Source organism: Papio anubis, chromosome 12 (genome assembly GCF_008728515.1).
Source record: "Papio anubis isolate 15944 chromosome 12, Panubis1.0, whole genome shotgun sequence".
Lineage (NCBI taxonomy): Eukaryota > Metazoa > Chordata > Mammalia > Primates > Cercopithecidae > Papio > Papio anubis.
In genome coordinates, this window is record NC_044987.1 from 103,713,021 (window position 1) to 103,735,975 (window position 22,955).

Below are 22,955 nucleotides of genomic sequence, written 5' to 3' on the forward strand. Positions count from 1 at the left end.
GGATTTTGGTTGAATAAGTTATACACACAGCCTGGATCTGGGGCCATAAGGTAATTAAGAAATCAGACCTCCAAGCAAATAATGACTTCCCTAAAGTCACAAGATTACTCACCAAACTGGCAAAGCTATTCCATGCCACAAAATCTCAATAATGGCAAGGATAAGGAGATAACATTAAAAAATGTAGATAGAGCCAGGTGTGGTGGCTCACATCTGTAATCCCAGCACTTTGAGAGGCTGAGGTGGGTGGATGGCTTGAGCCCAGGAGTTTGAGACCAGCCTGGGCAACATGGTGAAACCCAGTTTCTACAAAAAAATACAAAAAATTAGCCAGGTGTGGTGGCACGCACCTATAGTCCCAGCTACCGGGGAGGCTGAGGTAGGAGGATCACCTGAGCCCGAAAGGTTGTGGCTGCAGTGGGCTGTGTTCACACCACTGCACTCCAGCCTAGGTAACAGAATGAGATCCTGTCTCAAAAGCAAACAAACAAACAAACAAACAAATGTAGATACAACGGCTAGGCATGGTGGCTCACGGCTGTAATCCCAGCACTGTGGGAGGCCAAGGGAGGATAATTGCTTGTGCCCAGGAGTTCGAGACCAGCCTGGGCAACACAACAAGACCCTATCTCTACAAAGAATGTGACAAATTAGCTCTACTTGAGAGGCTGAGGCAGGGGGATTGCTTGAGCCTAGGAGTCTGAGGTTGCAGTGAGCTGTGATCAGGTCACACTACATTAGCCTGGGTAACAGAGCTAGACTTTGTCTCTTAAACAACAGAAACAAAAAACAGGCACAAGATGAGGTGATCACTCTGAATGTTGACTGTGTTGCCCTCTCTCCTTCTGGGGACAGTTAACACAGGCTTATTTGCTTCTTGTCTATATAGCACAGCTCTGTGTGCAGCCCCTCCAGACCACTCCCTCCATCGCTGATGGGCAACTGCTGTTTCTGGACTCCGCTTTTGAATGCTGTGGACACAGCCCCAGAGTGGGCAGCTATGCTCTTCCACTTCAGACTGGCTCCAGCCTCACCCTCTCCATGCCTGTCACCCTGGGGACCTTGCCCCCGTCCACCAGCTGCTGGAGGATATGCCACCTCTAGGGTCACATCTGATGCCTGCTTTACTGCCTGTCCTTATTCTCTACATGATGGTCTGGGCTTCATTCTGGTAGGCAGTTCACTCTGTGCTTGGCTCTGCCCTCTTGGATACTGACTCTTCTCTCCTCCTCTGGACTATCCACACACACTTAGGCCCTTCCAGGGGCCACAGCCCAACCCCCTCCCACTAGTGCCTTTTTTAGGGTGACTGACAAGCCCAAAAGGCCTGGCTGCAGGCCTTAGCTGCAATGTGTACACATATGTCCCCCTTACCTTTTTATACAGGTCCCACAGGCGGTAGTAAAAGAGGCGGCAGGAGAGACAACCAAAGCGCAAGTAGGGACTGAGGCCCGTGGGGCTGGCCAGGAGGGAGTTGGCATTCATTCGGGGTCTCTCATAGTTGGCAACCCAGGCCTACAGCAGAAAGAGAAGGTGGTAAAAGGAAAGGCCTGGATGTTACAGAGGAAAAAATGGAGGCATTGGGTGGTTAAGGAACTTGCCTACAGTCACAGAACAGCCAGCCATGGAGCCAGCACTTGAACACTGTGCTTGTCCAGCTGATTTTGAAATGAAACCACCATCAGACCAAACAACGAGGCCATGTCCTTCCCTGACTTGCTCTTTAATTTGCAGGGTGATTGTGAACACGTTATTACGTCCCTCAGCTACGTATCTATTAAATAAGAACAAAATTTCCGGTCTCCTGTGGATTAAAATGAGTTATGAAAGAATTCTGAAAGCACTGAATGAACTCTCTAATTATACAGCAGGAAACACGGTTTCTACTTTACAGAAAAGAATCTCTCTCTCAGTCCGTCCTCCAGTCACTAGTGGCCCTGAGGTTATATTATAGACACCAGGGACTTCGCACTATTGTTCAACAGCAGCTGGGGAAGGAGGAAACTTCCAATCCATTCCTGGGGACCAATGGAGTCATTCATTTCTGGGGCCATGTGTCATATAACATTATCGGTCATGTTTTTATCATCACTGGTTGCTGGCATAGGACTTTACTTTCCTGACTCGCTGTTCCATGCAGTCTCTCACGACTTTTTTTTTTTTTTTTTTTTTTTCTGAGACAGAGTTTTGCTCTTGTCGCCCAGGCAAGATCGTGCAGTGGCACGATCTCAGCTAACTGACACCTCCGCCTCCCAGGTACAAGTGATTCTCCTGCCTCAGCCTCCCAAGTAGCTGGAATTACAGGTGTGCACCACCGCGTCTGGCTAATTTTTGTATTTTTAGTAGAGACGGGGTTTCACCATGTTGGCCAGGCTGATCTTGAACTCCTGACCTCAGGTGATCCACCCACCTCGGCCTCCCAAAGTGCTGGGTTTACAGGCATGAGCCACCGCGCCCGGCCTATTTTCACTTTCTTAACTTCCAACATCCTTTACTCCTCTCCATGATACTGTTTCACAACCTTGACTCTCTTCAGGCCTCCTGCTCCAACACTGCTGGATACAGAAGCCATCAGGTGGGAAACACCTCTGCTTTCAGCCACTAAATCTACAAAGTCACCTGCACCCACACCTACCCCTCTTCCTCCTCCCCTCCTGTGACTCCGCCCAAGACCAAGACCTCCGGCTGCTCTGGAAGCCCCCTTTCTTCCTTCTTTTGCATGTTCAACCTCTTTCTTTCTAACTCTTCACTCCCAAAACATTGAGGAAATAATCTCGTTTCTCCTTTTTGCAAAGACAACAAAATAAAAACAAAGGGCTTCTGGCAACCCTGTAGACTTGGGTCCTTTTTCCTCCTTCACAGCCCACCTCTCTGCATTTCCCCTCCCCTACCTCCCCTACCTCCCAATTTCTGGCCGACCCCATCCTGGCTTCTGCCTTGACCACCTGACAAGGCTGGCTCCCACAAGTCTCCTGTGACTTCTGTGCCAGAGTCCTGTAGGCACTTTCTGTCCTTGTATTTTGGGATCTCTCAGCAGCACTGCACCTGCTGACTGTGCCGTCTTACCCTCTGGATTCCTTGGCCTCTGTGACTCCACATCACCTGGTATCTCCCAGCCGCCTGGAGCTCTTGGTCTTTCACCAGCTCCATCTCCTCTACCTCTCCCTTAAATGTGGGCACCCAGGGCTCAGTCCTAGGTTCTCTACTCAACTGTGTGCCTCGGCAAGCTTATCCAGGCCCATGGCTCCCGGTTCCACTCCTTTGCACACAATCACCACATCCATACCTCTAGCCCAGGTTGCTCCACCCAGCTGCCTGCTAGAAACCTCTACTTGGCTGCCTCTCAGGCACCTCAAAGTGGATGTGCCCTTTTCTTTCTTTAAAACCACACTCCCACTGGCCTCCCTACCTCAAATAATACACTGCTGGCTACTTAGCTGCCCAAGGCACAATCCTCCCCTCACCAAGTCCTGTCAATTCTACTGCCCAAATATTTCCAAATCTGTCCTTTTCTTTCCATTCCCTGCTGCCACCAACCTGGTTCAGGCTAGGTCATATCTAGACTGGACAATTATGACAGCCTCCTGACTGGCCTCCCTGCATCCACTCCCATCCCCTGCTAACTCGTTCTCCACACTGCGACCAGAGTGATGTAATGCCTGTTCCGCGGGATAATGTGCACGGTGGGCTTCCTGTTGCTCTGAGGACAGAGCCCAAATCTTCACGAAGGCTTTTGTGGCTCCCCAGCACCCAGGCCTTTCCAGCTCTGTCTCTTGCCCCTACTCTTTTTTTTCGAGACAGGGTCAGGGTGGAGTGCAGTGATGCGATCTCAATGCATTTGAACCCTCCGCCTCCCGCTGCCCCTCCTCTTTACGCATCTGCTCTCACTGGCCTTTGCCTGTGCACAAGCAGCTGCTTCTGGACCACTGCCTTCCTTTCCCTCAACTTCACCTGGTTAACTGAAACTCTTCCTTCAAGTCGCAACCTCAAGGCCACCTCCTCTGCAGGTAACCCCTGTGGTATCAGGTTAAGTACCTCTAACAGACACTAGGGATTTTTGCCTGCGCATACCTTTGCTAGCTCTCCGCTTTTAAAACATTTTTATTTTGAATGAAACATGGATACAGAAAATCACACAAATGTGTGACTTAATGAATTATTCTAAGGCAAACCACCAAGGTTTGGGAAATAGCTTTGACAGCCACCCCAAGAGTCTATGTGCTCATCCCAGGAATAGTCCCCTCCTGTCCCCCAACACATATAACCCCTACCTCAGCTTTTATAATACACACTTTCTGAATTTCTGAAATGTTTATATTTTTCTATTTTGGCAAAACATGTTTGAAAGGAAGGACTTTATTTTTTCACAGTTATTCCCCGTGTTAAGTAGCTTCTTTTTTTCACCCAAATGTGTATTCCTACGTGTTATAATTTAGTCTTGGGCATTTAGAAAACTTTATTTCTGCCTGAGTGCGGTGGCTCACACCTGTAATTCCAGCACTTTGGGAGGCCGAGGCAGGAGAATCACTTGAGGTCAGCAGTTGGAGACCAGCCAGGCCAACATAGTGAAAATCCGTCTCTACTAAAAAGACAATAAGCCAGGCGTGGTGGCATATACCTGTAATCCCAGCTACTCAGTTTTCTTTTTTTTGTTTTTTGAGATGGAGTCTCACTCTGTCACCCAGGCTGGAGCGCAGTAGCGTGATCTCATCTCACTGCAACCTCCACCTCCCAGGTTCAAGCGATTCTCATGCCTCAGCCCCAAGTAGCTGGGATTACAGGCACACGCCACCACGCCCAGCTACGTTTTGTACTTTTAGTAGAGATGGGGTTTCACCCTATTGGCCAGCCTGGTCTCGAACTCCTGACTTCAAGTGCTCCACCCGCCTCGGCCTCCCAAATTGCTGGGATTCTTTTTCCTTTTTTTTTTTTTTGAGACCCCACTCTCTGTCACCCAGGCATGAGTGCAGTGGCACGACCTCCTGGGCTTAAGCGATTCTCCCACCTCAGCCTCCCAAGTAGTTGGGACTACAGGCGCATACTGCCACACCCGGCTAATCTGTTTTTATTTAGAGACGAGGGCTTGCTATGTTGCCCAGGCTGGTTTTGAACTCCTGGGTTCAAGAGATCCTCCTGTCTTGGCCTCCCAAAGAGCTGAGATTACAGGTGTGAGCCATCATGACTGGCCTTAAAAAAAAACGTTAATAGGTTATTTAAATTTCTTTTAATCTGCACATTTCTGCCATTTCTTTCTCTTCCTTTCCATTGTTCTGGGAAAGAACCCAGGCCATCTGACTTGCTGAGATTCCCACAGTCTGGATTTTGCTGACTGTATACTCATGGTGCAGTTCAACAAGTGTTCTGTCCTGTGTATCACCTGCACATTGGTGGCTGGTACCAGAAACTGGACTGGACTCAGGTTTGATCCCTTTGACAAGACTACAGGGGGCACATAATGCTTGCCTCCTTCTATGGTGTCAGCAGTCACCAAAACATAACGCGTCTTCATTGAGGGTTACAAAATGGTGGTATTCAAATTCTATCATTCCTTTTTAATGTAATAATCAGAATACTCTTATAGAGAGATGCTTGCCCTCCTCTACCATTGGGTAACCCAGTGCTAAAGATCATGTAGCTTCCTCCGCTCTTCAGTAACAGCATTTCATATTCCTGTGGAGAACCAGCCTTCCCTAATCTTAGTCCGAGTGGGTAAAGCAGAACTAAACCTACCTTCCAGTTCTGGGAGTGGACTCATGATGCAAGTCTGGCCAGGTCCTATACCTGGCCGCAGTCATTGAGTCAGGGACAGTCCCATGACCCAAACCAGGCCAATGAAAACACGCCTTGGGAATTTTCCTGATGCTTTTGGAAAAGAGGCACATACCTTCTTCTATCTAGTATTGCTAAACAGACTGAAAATAAGCTGCTGGTGACCAGCTTTGCCACTGATCAAGGAAAGCCTCTCTGAGGATGAAATAATAGAGAGGAAAGCAGAGCTGAAAGATGGAGAATGCATTCCTCATAGCATTCTTTGGAACCTGGATCCAGCTGTGCCTGAAGGCTACTCTTAGTTATGGAACCAAACCTAAAAAAACTTTCCCTTTTTCAAAAGCCAGCTTGCACGCAAAACTGATTGATATAATCCTCATGCTCTTTGCTCCCATAACACTCTGAACCTTCCTTTCTAACCCTTAGAACTCTGTAATACCTTGTTTAATGTCCATTATTTCCAGAAGACTGTTTCTGGAGACAGACTTCATGCCTATCTTGTTTTGCAGTCTTTCTAGAAGCTAGAACATCCTGGCACAAGTAGATGCTCCCTTCAGATTTGGAGAACTGAAGGAAGCTAAAATAAACATCCTGAAATCAGGTTCAACTCCTGTATCTCTACCACCATCTGTTCTCCCAGATGTGCAGGACACAGTATTTCCTCTGGCCACCACAGAGTCTGAATGCATCCATGGCGTAAGGGCCCTTGAGAGAAGGGGCCCGCTGGGGGTATGTGGAAAAGGAGCTCCTGTCAGTGACCCAAGGGGCATCCCTCTACAAAATGTTTTCCAGCTAATAAAAACTAACCACAGACGATAGCTCTTTATAGGTTTAAGCCTTATTCTACTCCTGCAATCCCATTTGTCATCTCCACCCTTCTGCCCCTTGGCCCAACCTTTATCTTCAAACTGGGCCCAAGAATCTCTAGATGAAGCTTTTAATGTGGACAGAGATAGCTGGTCTCATCCTTTAAGTCTGTGGGGCTTGCTTTGGGCCCAGGCTGATGGTAACACCCAGGTAGAAACATCAAGGCTGTGGGCCTTCACTGTTGACTGGACACCTCCAGGGCTGGAGAACATTCTTCCCAAGTAGACTTGCCTTGGCTTCTTTGTTCTATTATCATCATCACCTGGCTGCTGGGCAAAATACCTATATACCTAGCCATCTTAGCAGGCATAGAAAAAGCTGAGATTTTAAAAACCAGTTGCAGGGGGCAGGAAACCAGGAGCTCACTGTTCTCAGACATGAGAACTTTCTCTGCTCCTCTAGCTGCGGGGCGGGGAGAGGGGGAAGTGAGGACCTTGTGACACTGTGCCTCTGAGGCCTGGGCTTCTTTCCTCCCCAGTTCTCACTGCACTGGGAGGTGGGCCATTTGCTCTGTGTCCAAGCAAATGGAAATCAACACGCTGAAAGAGTTCCAGCAAAAAGGTACGGAGACACATCAACACAAAATAATCTTACAGATTTTACTGACCAGATATCCTCTTAGTAGGGTGAATCTGCCCACAGATCAAAGAAAAGCAATCCGACATAGCTTTAGAATAACATAGAACATGGTCTTACTGTATTATAAAGTGAGCATTCCTAATTCAAGACTCTAAAATCTGAAACACTTTTGGTCCCAAGCACTTTGGATAAGGGATACTCAACCTGTAATTACTAACTTTGTGACCTCAGGCACGTTACTTAACCTCTCTAAGCCTCAATTTTGTAATCTGTAGAATGAACAGCTTAATACCTACCTTGTAGGGCTGTTGGAAATATGAAAAGAAATGCCAGCAGGTACTTAACTCAGAAATGCCAAGCCTAGTGACCAGCACATGGTAAGTACTCTCTAAATGGTAGCTGCTGTTAGTGTTGCTGTTGCTATGGCCATCAGGAGGATAGGAGGATTTTTCATTTTCCAACCAGTGTGAGCTAAGAGGGACTAAAGGACATGGACATCCCCTGCTGTGTAGACATGTCTCTGCAGCTCTGTGTCTCAGAAACAGCCCATACCTTCCGTTCCAAGTGCTTATCCAGGCGGGCCAGAGCTTCTGTCTCTCCTCCCTGCCAGACAGCTGGACCAAGTCCTTCAGTGGGGAACCCTGAAGAGAAGGAAGGGTCACAAGACAGGAGGTTTGACCATTTCAGTGATAGCCTGGCACAGCTGTTCTGTTATTTGAACTTTATGAGAACTGAACCATAGTGTCTCGGTGCTACTGGGGGTGAGGTAATCCTTAAAGTTTTAGCGTTTTCTAGGTCAACTTGGTTCTCTTCCCACAGTCACTATTTTCTCTGCTTTCCCCTGCACCCTCATTACTCCAGGGAGGTGAGAACAATCCTGGACCTCCTGCCTTTTCAGATTAGCTGGCAACTGTGGTTTTCAGGGGAAAAAGGCTAATAGCTTTGTTCAGATCAAAAGATTGGAGGGGTGGCTCACATCTGTAATCCTAGCATTTTGGGAGGCCAATGCGGGCGGATCACTCGAGGTCACGAGTTTGAGACCAGCCTGGCCAACATGGTGAAACCCTGTCTCAGCCGGGCGTGATGGCTCACGTCCGTAATCCCAGCACTTTAGGAGGCCGAGGCGGGCAGATCTCGAGGTCAGGAGATCGAGACCATCCTGGCTAACACGGTGAAACCCCCATCTCTACTAAAAATACAAAAAATTAGCCAGGTGTGGTGGCAGGTGCCTGTAGTCCCAGCTACTCAGGAGGCTAAGGCAAGAGAATTGCTTGAACCCGGGAGGTGGAGGTTGCAGTGAGCCAAGACTGCGCTACTGCACTCCAGACAGGGCAGACTCCATCTCAAAAAGAAAAAAAAAAAAAAGGAAAGGCGGGGGGTGAGGTAGTGTAGTTAGTAACCTGAGAGGCTGACAGACTCCCTGCTTTCAATAGAAGCATTACTAGCTATACTGTTACTGAGAAGCCCACAGACACCAGCACCAGGCAGTGCCTGTATTGTCTGTGAGAGGGAAGTACAAAAATGGAGGCACAATCTAGAACCAGAAACAGAAGATTACATGTATGAGTATGAACAGAACAAATACTAGAAGGACATAGTTTAAAATTAATTGTGGTTACCTCTGGGTGGTGGAGTAATAGTGACTGCCATTTCCATCTTTGTTTTCCTGTGCTTTCTAACCTTTCTATAATAACATGCATTACTTTGACAAAGAATTTCTTTACACAAAAGGAGGCACCAGCACAAGCGGCTCTGGGCAGGAAGTACGCACCCAGCTCCTCCAGGGAGGGCACACCGTAGGTCTCATCATGGTTCTCCTGGATCTCGGCCCTGCAGCTCTCCATCTGCTGACTGGTCACCGAGCCCACCGGCTTCTTGGGCAGCTCCATGCGGCTGATGATGGCCTGAAAGCGCTTGTATGTAAGGGGTGGCTTCTGCCCATTCAGCTCAATGATCCTGGGAAGCCCAAAGCACAACTGGTGTTACCCACAAGGCCCTGTGATTTGGGTCCCTGCCCACCCAAAAAAGAACCCAGACTCTGAAGGTTTGAGGGTGGCTTTCCTCATCCACTCACAGGTCCCACGCCTGAGTGGAAAGGAGGGGGCAAGGGAGGCCACATCTCCATTTTACCGAGAGGGAAAATAAAGCCCAGAGAGCTGGAGCAGGTGCCTCAGTAATGGAGCAAGGCAGGGCCAGAGCTGGGACTCAATTCCAGGTTCCCTGGTGTTGACGCAGAGCTGCCTAAAGACAGAGACTGAACATATCTCTAATCACAGAAAAATCCCTACTAACCAGCTTGGCACTTGGCCTATCTGTCCAAGCTACGGGAATCCCCATAGGCCTCTACCACCATGTAAGCCCTGGAGAAAGTTCTTTGATAAGAGCTGAAGACATGTTTTTTTCTTTTTTTTTCCTACTCTAACATCATAAGGAATAGCAGACATGTTCCTTTCTTGGAAAATCATGCCATTCTTAGCCTCCATTTATTAGAACATAGAACAGAGAGATGGAGGACAGCTTATCTTCTCAAATACAGAGACTGGGGCTAGAGTTCATAGCCGCAACTGATAGTTAAAGAGTGTCTTGTAGTTTACAAAGTATTTTTCATGATCAAGGGAAACATAACTGCACTCATGCAAGAAGGAAAGAGTATCAGAGGGCGAAGAACAGAACGGAGGTTGTTTATATAAGGATGAATTAGGATGGTATGGAGTCACATTCCCGGGGCTCTTCCTGGCTAAGAAGTAGCTTACGCAAGGCCCATCTGGCTGGGTGAGTTCATTTCTCAGTTTGCTCTACCTCGCTCTCCCCACGTTAGTGGAGATATATGGTCGGCTGCTGCCTCTGCTGTGCCTCCCCCTCCTCTGGCACACAGCAGGAGGAGGATCTCCACACCCAGCCTTTCCTCCCGAGGGCCCGGCTCACGTGCACAGCTGTGTGACCTGGCTTCTTGGCAGCCAGCACTGGGTTGGGGAGTGGGGGTGGGGAGCGGCGGCGGCTGCTGGCTTGGCAGCAGCAGCAACAGCAACAGCAGCAGCAGCAGGAGGGTGACAGCTCTGGCATGGCAGGGAAGGGGAGGAGAGGATTTCCTCCTAGAATCTCTGAAAGCACAGAGGCTGTCACCAGGGGAGGAGGCTCCTCTGTAGTTAGCAGCTCCCTGCAGGGATCTCTAGAGCCCTCCCCACCACCAAGCAACATGGCCTGGAAACCCAGATAGTCATAGAGCCCGGGGAGCTCTTTTTTTTTGACACAGGATCTCGCTCTGTCACCCAGGCTGGAGTGATGTGGCATGATCACAGCTCATGGCAGACTCAAGCCCCTGGGCTCAAGTGATCCTCCCACGTCAGACTCCTCAGTAACTGGCACTACAGGCATGTGCCACCATGCGTGGCTAATATATTTCTTTATTTTTAGTAGAGACGGGGGGTCTCACTAGGTTGCCCAGGCTGATCTTGAATTCCTGAACTCATGTGATCCTCTCACTTGGGCCTCTCAAAGTGCTAGGATTACAGGCATGCGCCAGCATGCCCAGCCTAGGAACTCATCTTAGGTAAAAAAGCTGGACCTGTGTGAACAGAGGTCTGTTGGAGGGGTAATAGGCAGGGTCCACTAAGGTCAGAGGGCAGCTGTTGTGCAGGATGGAAGTGGGAGTAGGAGGCACAGGTGGGACTCGGGCATACTAGGAGCAGATCTGTAGAGACCCTGAGTGTGGGTCCTCACTGCTTCCATGCCTTGGGCCTAACAAGCCTCTCTGCCACCCCAATCGGGTAAAGTTCTTCGTGACCTGTTCTACAGGCCCTGACTCTGGCCTATTCTCTTCCAGCTTCTAGAAGATGCCATGCCTCCTGGGTCAGGTGGCCCTAATGATGAACCTCTCTGAGTTCCACTCAGCAAGGGCCCAAATTACTAACTCTCACAATTGGTAACCTGACCCCTGGGCCCCATCTCTTACCTTTCCAGGTCATAGAGTGTATGAGAGTTCTCGGTCACTACTTCCACACCAGCCTCCTTGGCCATCTTCATGATGGCTGCATCTCGTTCTTTCCCAAAGGGTTCAGAGTCATATTCAAAGGTCAAGCGGGTTACTCCCCATTCCTGTGGGGAGAGGATCTGTTATGCTCGACACTGTGTTTGGGGAGGAGGGGGAAGCTGGACTCTTACTTCCTTCCTCGGAGAGAACAGAGCTAGTCTAGAGACCTGTCTGATGGGCAGCAAACAAACTAGGAACAGGGATTTGATCTGGAAAGCAAACAAGTTGAGGTTCAGAAAGTTTGAGGAGGACAGGCAGTGTGGTGAAGCCAACAGCACAGCAACAGTGGAGTCGGAAGAGAGGTAGGCAGCCTTGTGCACTTGCTGTGTCCTTGAGGTAGGAGAATGCGGCAGGAGGCTATAAATACAATGCTCCTGGGAGACCCCCAGTCCCAGAGAGTGGCACTGACTCACGAGTGGGACAGGACCACAGCCTTCCACCTGCTCAGCAAGCTTTTCCCAGAGCTCCTCACAGCCCTGCAGACTTGTGGCCTAGTTTTCTTGGCAGAGTTGTGCTATGTGAAGTGTCTTAATTGTTTCCACAGCAACACTCCTGAGGCCAATAGCAAACAGAGCTAATAGGTTCCAGCCCTGAGAGAGTCAGGAAAGGAGAAGCGATCCTTAGTCTGGAGGTCAGAGGAAACTGACCAGAGGGGCTGCATGTTGGAAAGAAGGAAGTTCTTTCCTAAGCCTTTAGTCATTTCTGGTAGGAATTTCTAGATCTCATGGCAAGCTGGCCCAGTGAATGGCTGTACAGACAACCCACAGAAAACCCTAGAGCATTCAACTTGCAAGAAGAAAAACACATTCTCCAAAGTCTCTGGTCATGGTCTCTGAAAGCTCTGAACCACAGGGGCAAATGTCCTGGCCATGCACAGACTGGTCTGGTCCTGACTCAGCCCTGCCTGGGGAGTGGGTCCTTAGCAGGGCCAGTTATCCCTCATTCGAGGATACCAGCATTAAACATTGATTGAGCCCTTGCTATAAGTCAGGTACCATGCTTACAGTTCATATAGATTACATCACTGAATACTCATTGTAACTTGTGAACAATAACAATATTATTAAATGACATTTTCTCCAAGCAGCCTTCTTGACCTCCTCCTTCACTATCATTCTTCTGCACCTTGTCTTTTTTCCACTGCAGCATGTATTATATGACAGTGATACACTTGCCTGTTTCCCCCATTAGTGTGAACTCTCAGAGCAGAAACCATGTTGTCTTGCTCATCGTCATTATCCTTATACCTAGTATGGGGCCTAGTACCTAGCAGAAGCTCAATAAAAATACATTAAATGACTGAATGGATGACCTAGCTATAGCTCTGGGCTAGAAGTGGGTTGGCCTCTGAGTTGCTGGGGAAGAGAAGGGCAATGTTGAGGGGAGAAGGGAGGCAAATGTATTTATATGGTATGGTGGGTGAGGACACAGCTTTAGAGTCAGAATCCAAGATCATCACTTGTTAACTTCACAACCAATTACTGTTTCCTCACCTATAAATCGGGATAGCAGTAGCCACCTCTTAGACCTGCTGTGAGGAAGAAGTGAGTTGATGTAAACAACACTGGGAACAGCGCTTGACTCGTAGGCAGCCCTCAATGAATGTGGGCAATTACTAGCACTGTGTGATTTGTACATGTATGCGCAATTATGTGTGGGGGTGCGGGGAGGGGAACTGAAGGATGATGTATTCACTAAGCCCTTTGCCTCGACATGACTTTTCCTTTTGTCTCATAGTTAGGGTGGAGAGGGGCAAGACAATCATTGTGTGCTGCTGAGGATGATGGCAGTCTGTCCCAGAGCCCTCTGTCCATCAGTTCCTGTGCTTCTGTGTGGGCCTTAGAATATACTTTTAAAGGGATTGAGGGAAAAGTAGACTGGCCCCCTGATACTGCAAACAGAAACCTATGTGGCACCAAAATGAAGATTTCTATCAATCATTTATCCCATGGGAAACAAGAAAGCTTCTTCAGAAAGGCTGACTTTTCCCAATAAGCAGAGCAAAGCAAGATGGGAAACACACCTTGCTAGAAATGAAACCCCACCCTCAAAGTCTGGCCTAGAAGGAACCCTAATAAATCTTGCTGGCTTGAGCCAAGAAAACATCGACAGAAGCCAATGGCATCCGGGGTGGAATGACTTACCACATCCTATGTCTGGACTGAGCTGAGAGCTTTCCAACAAGACACTGGTTTCCCAGAATTTTTTTCCTTAACACAGTTTCCATTCCAAGAGAAAGCTAACTGGCTGCCTTTGCTCCCAACTTCTCTAGCAGCAATAGCCAGACCAGCCCTGATGTTTCCATTCCCTCAGTCGGAATATCATCTCACTCAGCCTGTGGGGAAACCCTCAGGGACAGAATCTCACTGTCTTCTCTGGGGCTCTGCACGCTTACCTTGAACAGCCTTGGGAACACGTCGGCTGGCTGTCCCCGGACTACAAACAGGCGGGAGTTCAGTTTCCTTAAACTTGTGTCCAAATCTTCCAGAGACTGAAGTAGGAACCTGCAGAGTTCACACAGGCCTTGTTAGTGATAACATCATGAAGAGTGGCTCTCTTTCCTAACAAAGCAGGGAGAAACTGGTTCACTGTTTATGCCCAACAGGCAGTCTCATGATCACTAGGGCTGGAGAGGCCAGGGTTCCAGCCCAGGAGGGATGTGGTGGTGGATCAGCGCTGCTCTGCTTCAAACCCTGGCCTTGCCACTTACTAGCTGTGTGACTTTAGGCAATCACCTAACCTCTTTGTCTGTTTTCTCACTAGTAATGTGAAGCTGATGTTAGTACTTCATCAAATTGCTAAGAAAAGAAAATCGAATAATGTGTGAAAAACATTTAGCACCGTGCTTGGCACACAGACATCACGAGATAAATGTGAGTTGTTCCTAGTGTGGTGTTTCTGTGTGATCAGAGGCAAGTCACTTATTCCCTCGCAGTCTCGGGGGCTAGATAAAAGTATCTGCCCAGCACGAGGTTGTTGTGAGACTCACATGGGAGCCATCTGAAAAGCCAGTGCAATACCGTGGTATGAAGCTTTAAGGTCCTCTTAGCAGAGGAGCAGACTGCCATAGCTGGGAAAATCCTCCTTACTCTGGTGGAAAAGACTCCTTGACTTTCTGCACCCATGCTGTGGGCCATGCGTATTTCTGCTGCCACAGCCTCACAGCCCGCAATGGGTACCTAGCCCACAGCTTTGTTTGGCAGATGGCTTACTCTCCAGGCTTCTCCAAGGTTCTGGTGATCAGGTTCTCATCCCAAGAAGGAGAAGGCTTTAAAAGGTACTTCTCAATAGCTATCTTCACATTTTTGTGGGGGTGGGGATGGGGAAGACTACGGATAGGCAAGAACTTCAGCAGCAGACCTGGATCACCAGGGGAAAGGGAAACGAAATTAACACTTGCTGAGTGCCTTCAGTGTTTTATTTTTAAGTTAAATTAACATTATAACCAGATAAACTATTCATGTGGCTCAAAATTCCAGAGACAAAGCAGTACACAGTAAAAAGGGCTTTCCCCTCCCTCCCTCCCCAGAGGCAACCAAGGTTATCAATGGGATTTTGGTTCTGTCATGCTTTTTAAGTGCATTTCTGCATTTAATTCTCTCAACTGTTTTGAAGGAAATAGTACCATCCTTATTATATAGATGAGGAAACTGAGACACTCAGATGTAAATTAATTTGCCTAAGACCATAGCTGTTAAGTGACAAAGCTGGGGATTCAGGAACCTAGGGTGGTCACTCTGAAACCCACATTTTCCTCTCTGTGCCTTTTTTTTTTTTTTGAGACGGAGTCTTGCTCTGTCACCCAGGCTGGAGTGCAGTGGCGCAATCTTGGCTCACTGCAACCTCCCCATCCCAAGTTCAAACAATTCTCCTGTCTCAGCTTTCCGAGTATTTGGGGTTACAGGTATGTGCACCATACCCAATTAATTTTTTAAAAAATATTTTTGGTAGAGATGGGGTTTCACCATGTTGGCCAGGCTGGTTTTGAACTCCTGACCTCAAGTGATCCGCCCGCCTCAGCCATCCAAAGTGCTGGGATTACAGGTGTGAGCCACCGTGCAGGGCTTTGTGCCCCATTTCTAAAGATTTCTAGTTGTACGCCAACTCTGCTCCAGGGCTGAGATTCTGCAGGCCCTCAGGAGTTTGAAACCCTTTTCTCTAATAGCAATCTGACTACAGGTAGTCCACTGGCATTCTCATCTTTCTCAGGAACCCACAGGCCAATTTGCATATGTCACAGACACCTCCGAGGCACCTGCTCTCTACCCCTTGGGTCTCCGCCCATCCCCAGCATTCTTCTCTGTCAACAATAGGAATGGCACATCACAGTCACATTCTCTCACTACTGGAGGCTTACAGAAGCAGTGACTATTCCCAGGCTGTCAACTAGAACCAGTTCCCACTGCTGCCTCTGACGTACACAACTTGACACACTCCTACGGCCAGTGCCACCGACCCACATTCTAGCACGGGCTGAGCCCTGGGCTCGGCTCAAAGCATCATGTCTGCAAAAGAGCATGTGGAAGACTCTCTGAGGGGTTGGGATGGAAGACTAACCGGTTGAATGCTGCTTTATGCAAACCAAAAGCTCCACCTCTGTGAATTTCTATTTTTGAAAAATTGACACCTCCAGAAAAGGAAAAGGGAGCTGCAAGTGCGTCACTTGTGTTGGCCTCCCCCAAGCTTCACCACTCTTCTAGAAGGAAAAGAAGAGAAATCCATGCAAATGGTCTCATGCCATCTGAAACCTGGACTCTGCCAGGTAGAATGCCTAGGGTTAGGAGCGGTGATTTAAATTCTATAACCCCAGGACACAGGGTCCTCCATCTGCAGCTCCCAGGATTGTCCTTACTGTGCGCTTCAGGGGCCTTTTCCTTCACAGTCCACGAGGCTGCATAGGACTTTGATTTGAAGCTATAAATAAGGTTGGAATGCACATGAAATCTAGGTTCCAGAACATGTAGCAATCTGCCTTCTATAGAACTTTATTTTTAGACCTCATTTACTAAAAGGAGAAATTCCTCGTAGCATCTCTAAAGTACAGCTAATCCTATGAGAGCCTTTTCTTCTTTCACAAGAGATGTTTACAGCAGAAAGCAGAGATGTGAGGCTGGTAGAAGGCCCAACTCTGAACCCAGCAACTCAATAAAAATAATGATAATAATGGCAATGACTAACATTTAATGAGCGTTTACACTGACAGGCACTATTCTACTTGTTTCACATACATTATCTCATTTAATTCTCAAACAGCCCAATCAAGTAGGTACTATTATCATTCCCATTTTACAGATGAGGGAATTGAGGCATAGAGAGATTATGGAACTTGCCCAACATTATATATCTAATAAGTGGCCAGAATTCAAACCCAGGCAATCTGTCAGGCTTGACATGCTTGTTTTTAGCCAGCCACTGCCTCTCAACAAACAGAGCACTGAGGTTGTGCTGCCCAGGGCTCAGCCGTTAGGGAGCACCAGAGGCCAACTCAAAGGCCAACACCACCTCTGCTGCCAGATCTTTCCTCCTCTGAGTGTGGTCTGACAATCAGCGGCATTGGCTATGAAACACCCAGGAGTCTGTTGAAATGCAGAATCTCAGACTCTAACCCAGACCTCCAAAATTAGAATCTGTATTTTAGCAAGATCCCCTGGTGATTCATTTGCATATTAAAGTTTCACAAGCACTACTCTAGAACACTGAACTTTACTTCTAGCCTCTGTTACAAGTTGCCTTTCTTTGCTTCTAGTTTGTTTCTACTAAACTTTCTCTCTTGGGCATCCATATTTCTGCCTCCCCTTTGGCCTGCTAGAAATGCTCTGCTTCTTCCAACTTCCCTCCCGAGTCAACCCAGGAAGGGAGGGCTCAGGACAGCCACCACACGGAGGCAACAGGCGGAGATGTGAGGAGGGTCCCCAGTATCTCCAGACTCCAGGCAGCGAGAGAATGCATAGAATGAGAAGCCACCACTAGGGTACCACCTTTGAGGCCTGCCAGGTGACAGCTGTCCATCACATTTGGAGCAGTGCCGCGACTGGGCAAAGGCTCACTGGGCAGGTATATGCATTCTTTCACCAGAGAGAACCCTGGGCCTTCTGTGGTGCCTTAGAACCCTCCTCTTTACTCCAATTTCTCTTTCCTCCAATGAGGGGACTCTGAAGGAAACTGGCCTGGCATTGGAGGTGGTGGTGTTGGGGGCTGGCACTTCACCCCTGGCAGCTCTTAGCTGAGCTCACATGGCCAAAATTCAGAGCACATGGTCCTGGGAGAGCAAAGCTTACCCTTTGGATTAGACAACATGTGCAACTGAATTACATTATTACGTAAGTGCTCTGGAGCCAGAGGCAGGCAGAACTAGAGAAAACCAGACTGGGATTTCCAAAAATACAGAGAGGACACTATAACTCAGGGACTCTACAAGGCTAGCCTTTAGAATAAAACAAGCAGATCCTTTGATTAAGTACTCACATTTTGGGAAGGCCTTCTCTACGGATGGCTGTCTCTACTGACCCTGTGTTGAGGAATATTTTATTTATTTGTTGTTAATAGGGGGAGGGAAGATAACAGTGAATTCTTTTGGGTCCAGGCTGTCCTTGACCAAGTTCTTCTGCTTCAAGCCAAGGTTATCTAACAATAATGATGATACCATTGGCTGGCACAGATTGGCTACATAGGATATTAATAGAAATTAACTTTTCCTAAGTAATTAAGAGCGCTTAAGCCCCATGGAAAAGGATAACCTAAACTCACAATCTCTGGCAGGGATTTATTTCTAAGTATCTGAGTGATACTTAGAAATACTTAAATATTAAATACTTATTATTTTAAAAATATATTTATTCTTTCCTAATTTCAAAGAGAAAGATGAAGGTTTTTATCCCCTTTGGGCAAACAGAAACATTTCCTTGGCAGTAGAACGGTAAAGTGTCTCTCTCAGATATCAATGTGAATAGCTCAGAGAAGCTCCTGTTTCCCTGCCAGTAGACTAGCTCTCAACCCACTTCCCAACAGTCCAACAGTGTTCAGCTCTCAGCATCTGGGAAGAGAGGCACACTTGTTCTCATGGCGCATCCTGGGAAGTTCTCAGTTTACCCTATTTACCAATTCTGAGAGAAAGGGGCTGAGAGGGAACATATTTTATTTTTACAAATTCCCTCTGTCCCAGAAGCTCCTGAAAGAGGTGCAGCACAGAGCCAGGGACAAAATGATTTAAATACAGTGGAAGAGGAATTGTGGCTAACACCTACCTAAGTCGCAGTGGGGAGAGAAAGGTATTGAAAAACCACAGAGCCCATTTTAAAATCTAGGAACTGCTCACATCTTCCTTTTGTTTATCTTCTTGCTGCAGTAACTCCTTCTAGATGTAGCAAATTTGGGGGAGGTGAGGCTGGAGAAAATGTGAAAGGGTTTATAGCCAAGCAGCACTTGGGAAAAAAAAAAAAAAAATCCTGAGGCTCATATAGCTACAATTAGCCCATAAACTTCCCACCATCACCAAGGCAGGGAGTATACTAGCCTTCTTCTTGCTAATCAATGTGTGTATTTCTTGGTTGCATTTCTCTGTCCTTTTTTACTCCTAGTGCCATTCATAGTTATTTTAATCTGATTTCATCTGCAGAAAAACACTGTGTGGGAGTCAGTGTAGGAGGAGCAGGAGGGAAATAGAGTCACAGATTTTGGGTCCTCCCCTCCTTGCAGATGTTCCCTTGCCTTCCTAGGGAGGCTTCTCAGAGGCAACTTAAGCAGCTGCAGAGCTAGGACCTTATGGTGCAGCACAATTCTCTCAGACCACTCTCGGAATCCAGAAACAGCCACGGGACGATTACACATACTACAGTCATGTCAAGATATGGCTGGCTCCAGTCCTCCCCTCTATCCCCAACTTTGTGCACAAGAGAATGCAGCTCTGCCTTCAACTGATCCAGGAAGCAAGCAGAATGGTGGAGGTGGTAGGAGTGTGTCTGTTACCAGGCCCAGGAGCAGTTATTATATTCAATCTGTTTGTGTTACTTCACCTCTTTCTTCTGAACGCCAAGACTAATTAGACTTCCTGTCAATGCACTGCAACACACTTCCTAGGTTGCCCAGCTCAGGACTGAGGTTCTCTAGTCCAGTGCTTCTCAAGCTTTGCTGCAATAAGAGTTTTAAAAACCTTAATGCCCAAGGCCGGGCACAGTGGCTCATGCTTGCAATCACAGCACTTTGGGAGGTTCAGGCAGGCGACTGCTTAGGACCAGGAATTCAAGACCAGCCTGGAGAACATGGTGAAACCAAAAAATACAAAAATTAGCCAGGCATGGTGGTGCAAGCCTGCAGTCCCAGCTACTTGGGAGGCAGAGGCAGGAGGATCGCTGGAGCCCAGGAGGTCAAGGTTGCAGTGAGCTATGATCATGCCACTGCATTTCAGCCTGGGTTGTCACCTGAGCAGGACCCTGTCTCAAAAAACCCCACAAAAAACCAAAAACCAAAAACCAAAAACCAAAAACCAAAACCAAAACCAAAACCAAACAAAAAACCCCAAAACCTTAATGCCCAGGCCATAACCAAGAACAATTCTAACAGAACTGGGGGAAAGGGGTTGGGCACAGTGGTTCATGCCCTGTAATCCCAGCAGCTTGGGAGACCAAGGTGGGTAGATCACCTGAGGTCAGGAGTTTGAGACCAGCCTAGCCAACATGGTGAAACCCTGTCTCTACTAAAAATACAAAAAAATTAGCCAGGTGTGGCAGTGGCCGCCTGTAATCCTGGCTACTTGGGAGGCTAAGGCAGGAGAATTGCTTGAACCTGGGAGGCGGAGGTTGCAGTGAGCCCAGACTGTGCCATTGTACTCTATCCTGGGCAACAAGAACAAAACCCCATCTCAAAAAAAAAAAAAAAGAATTGGGGGAAAGGGGCCCAGGCATCTTTTAAAGATCCTTATGGGATTCCAATACATAGCAGCCAAGATTGAGAACCACTGCTCTAGTCTGTCCCCTTATCTTATGTTTCTCATGGCACTTCGTTTCACTAAATTATGGTTGTTTGCTGGTCTTCTTTCAATAAAATGTAGGCTCCAGGAGTTCTGGAGCACAGACACATCTGTTTATTCACTGCTGTATCCCTAGCAACATCTAGAGCACTACCTGGCAGATATTAGGCACTCATTAAGTAATCAATTAATATCTGCATTCCTACACAGCCTCTGACTTCAGGATTTGACTCAGGCATCTGAGCCACATTCCTTTTCTCCTTCACTAGATTGACAGCACAATCACAAAACGATGACCCACAAAAATCCATAAACACCTGGTTCCTAGCAAACTGGAGTTTAATCAACAGGAATTTTATTGTTGATTTTTAATCTCCCCTATCAAAAAAGAGTAGGTAGTACTAGGCAGTGTCCCCCAAAACCCAATAAAAGAAGAAACTCTGTGACAATGTAACAAGAAGGTAGTCGGATTCCATTTGGCTGGCTCTGACTGGTGCAGGGCAGTCTGAGGCTTGGCTTAATGTCCACACTAGGGATGGTCATTTGATGATGCTTGTCAAACCCAACCTCCTATCTGTAGAAAACTGGACCAGAGACAGAGCAATAAGGCAGCCTGAAAACTGTGGGCAGGCTCTCCACAGGACTCTTTAATTGTTCCTTCTATATAAACTGGGCAAGAGGGGACACTGAACAGACCTACTGCTAGGAGCACGTACTCTCTTAGCAGGGTACACACCTTGGAGAGAAAAGAATGGTGTGCCGAGAGCCACGGTATCCTGGAAATAACCCTGTCCATCGGTGCAACAAGGCCACAAGCAAACATTCCCCAGAACAATGTAAACAAACCCAGCGACTGCCACTAGGTGTTCTGAAGAGCGATGGGTACATGATGTCTCAAAACTCTTTAATTTGAATACTGCTTACAAAGAAAATACATTAACGACCTGTTCATCTTTTTCCATGATCATGTCGACTCCATCTCCTGGGGGGTCATCAGAGGGGCCCTTGATATCATGGGCTCCCTAACCTTAGCACAACAGTTCATAGAAGTCTCATCTCTAATGGCTCAATTGTCCTCTAAAATCATGACAAGAGGATGACGGGGTGACACTTTGGATCTTTTTAAATTTTTTTTATCGAGGTCAAAGCTCCAGAGCAGGGCTTAAACCATTTTGGAGAATCCCCTGGATTCTCTGGAGCTTTGAACACAACGCGATTCCACCTGAAGACACCTTTGGCTTCTTTATTTATAATATAGGGGAGAAGACTTTATTTAATGCTAAGCCAGGGTCACCTGACACCCCTAGAGGCAGGACGGTCTGGGCGCAGGGAAGCCAGGATGGGTGGTAGGGCGGATTCAAACAAGCCAGAGGCTTAGGAATGATCTCCCCGAGCCCAGCAATGGGCTCTTTACTTGAAGAATGCGAGCAAAAACCCGTCCCGCCCTCACACCACAGTATCTCCCTTCTGCCCCTCCCTGAGTAGACCATAAGAGCCCTAGACCAGGAGCCCCTGTTCCGCCACTCACTGGCTGCAAGTCCTTGGACAGGTCGACTTTGGGTCTCCAGGGCCCAAGGGTCTCATCTGTACAACGGGGATCATGATCTCCGTTCCACAGGCAGTTGTGAGGCTCAGAGGGGTAACAGTGCCAACGCGCTTTGTCAGAGGCTGAGCCCTGGCCCACCGGCGCGTTAGGACCATGACGAATTACTTCCCCGGTCTCGGCTTCTCCACGGCCTCCCAGCCGTGGAGAGGTTGAGAGAATCGTGCTGTTCGCCGGTCACCCCAGGGTCAGCGTCCTGGCTGCGTCCCCGCCACCCCGCCCCGGGTCCCCTCACCTCCATCGGTTGATCCCGACTGAGGAGGAGGCCGCGAACCACGGGTCGAGAATGTAAACGCAGCGCACGCAGCGCGCCCCGCGCACGGCCGCCAGCAGCGCCGGGTTGTCGTGGAGCCGCAGCCCTTTGCGGAACCAGTGCACTGAAGAGGCGCCGTCCGTGCCGGGCGCTGGCGCCGGCGCCACAGCTGCCGCCGTCGCCACAGTCGCCGCCATGACTGTCCACACTGCTCCGGCCACCCCCGCTCCGCCCCGGTAGGCGACGCGGACCCCGCCCACAGACCGCCCAGTGACCTATGACGCCGCAGCTCCTCCCTTCGTCCCCGCCCCCAGGGCCTTAGAGCCCCTGTGCCATTGGCTGAGTGCCTCCCGCCCGGCGATTGGCCCAGAGACGCCAGAACAGGCCCCGCCCCCTCACGTTCCTACCATGTGTGGGTCCGCCTGGGTGGAGCTGGTAGGCGGACAAGTGACGCAGGCTGGCACAGTCCGCGGAGGGCCGGGAGTGGGCCGAGTCTCGAGGTACAGCGGATCTCTTACACATGTCCTGTTCAGGGCCTGCTTCTAGAAGAAGCTGCCTGGGCTGGTAGGGGTTGCTGTGACTACAGCCAGAGACTTGCAAAACTGACAGCTGACCTTCCTATTATCACCAACATCATCACCAGCATCATCTACATCATTCTACTACAACTGCCATTTATTAAGTGCACTTTATATGGCAAGAGACATGATCATCTCCTTACGTAGTCGGTCTCATTTACTATTCTGAACTCAGCCCAGTTACATTCATTTAACGAACACCAGTGGAAGAGCTGCTGTTATTTTTGTTTTACAGATGAAGAAAATGGAGGGTGCCGCAGGTTGAGCGACTTGCTCAGTATCATAAAGCTACTAAGAGGGATTTCACCCAG

At 48.4% G+C, this 22,955-nt stretch overlaps 1 protein-coding gene across 1 annotated transcript in view; it reads right to left on the reverse strand.

Moving 5' to 3' along the window:
• Window positions 1-22,343, reverse strand: part of CRY2 (cryptochrome circadian regulator 2) — a 37,002-nt gene extending 14,659 nt beyond the window's left edge. The window contains exons 1-6 of the mRNA XM_003909984.4: window positions 22,049-22,343; window positions 13,641-13,749; window positions 11,168-11,310; window positions 8,987-9,171; window positions 7,768-7,856; window positions 1,375-1,515 (exon numbers count right to left, since the gene is read on the reverse strand). Coding sequence (XP_003910033.1) covers window positions 1,375-1,515; window positions 7,768-7,856; window positions 8,987-9,171; window positions 11,168-11,310; window positions 13,641-13,749; window positions 22,049-22,263 — 882 coding nt within the window. The 5' untranslated portion in view covers window positions 22,264-22,343. The remainder of the gene's footprint in view (window positions 1-1,374; window positions 1,516-7,767; window positions 7,857-8,986; window positions 9,172-11,167; window positions 11,311-13,640; window positions 13,750-22,048) is intronic.
• Between the last annotated feature and the right edge of the window lie 612 nt (window positions 22,344-22,955).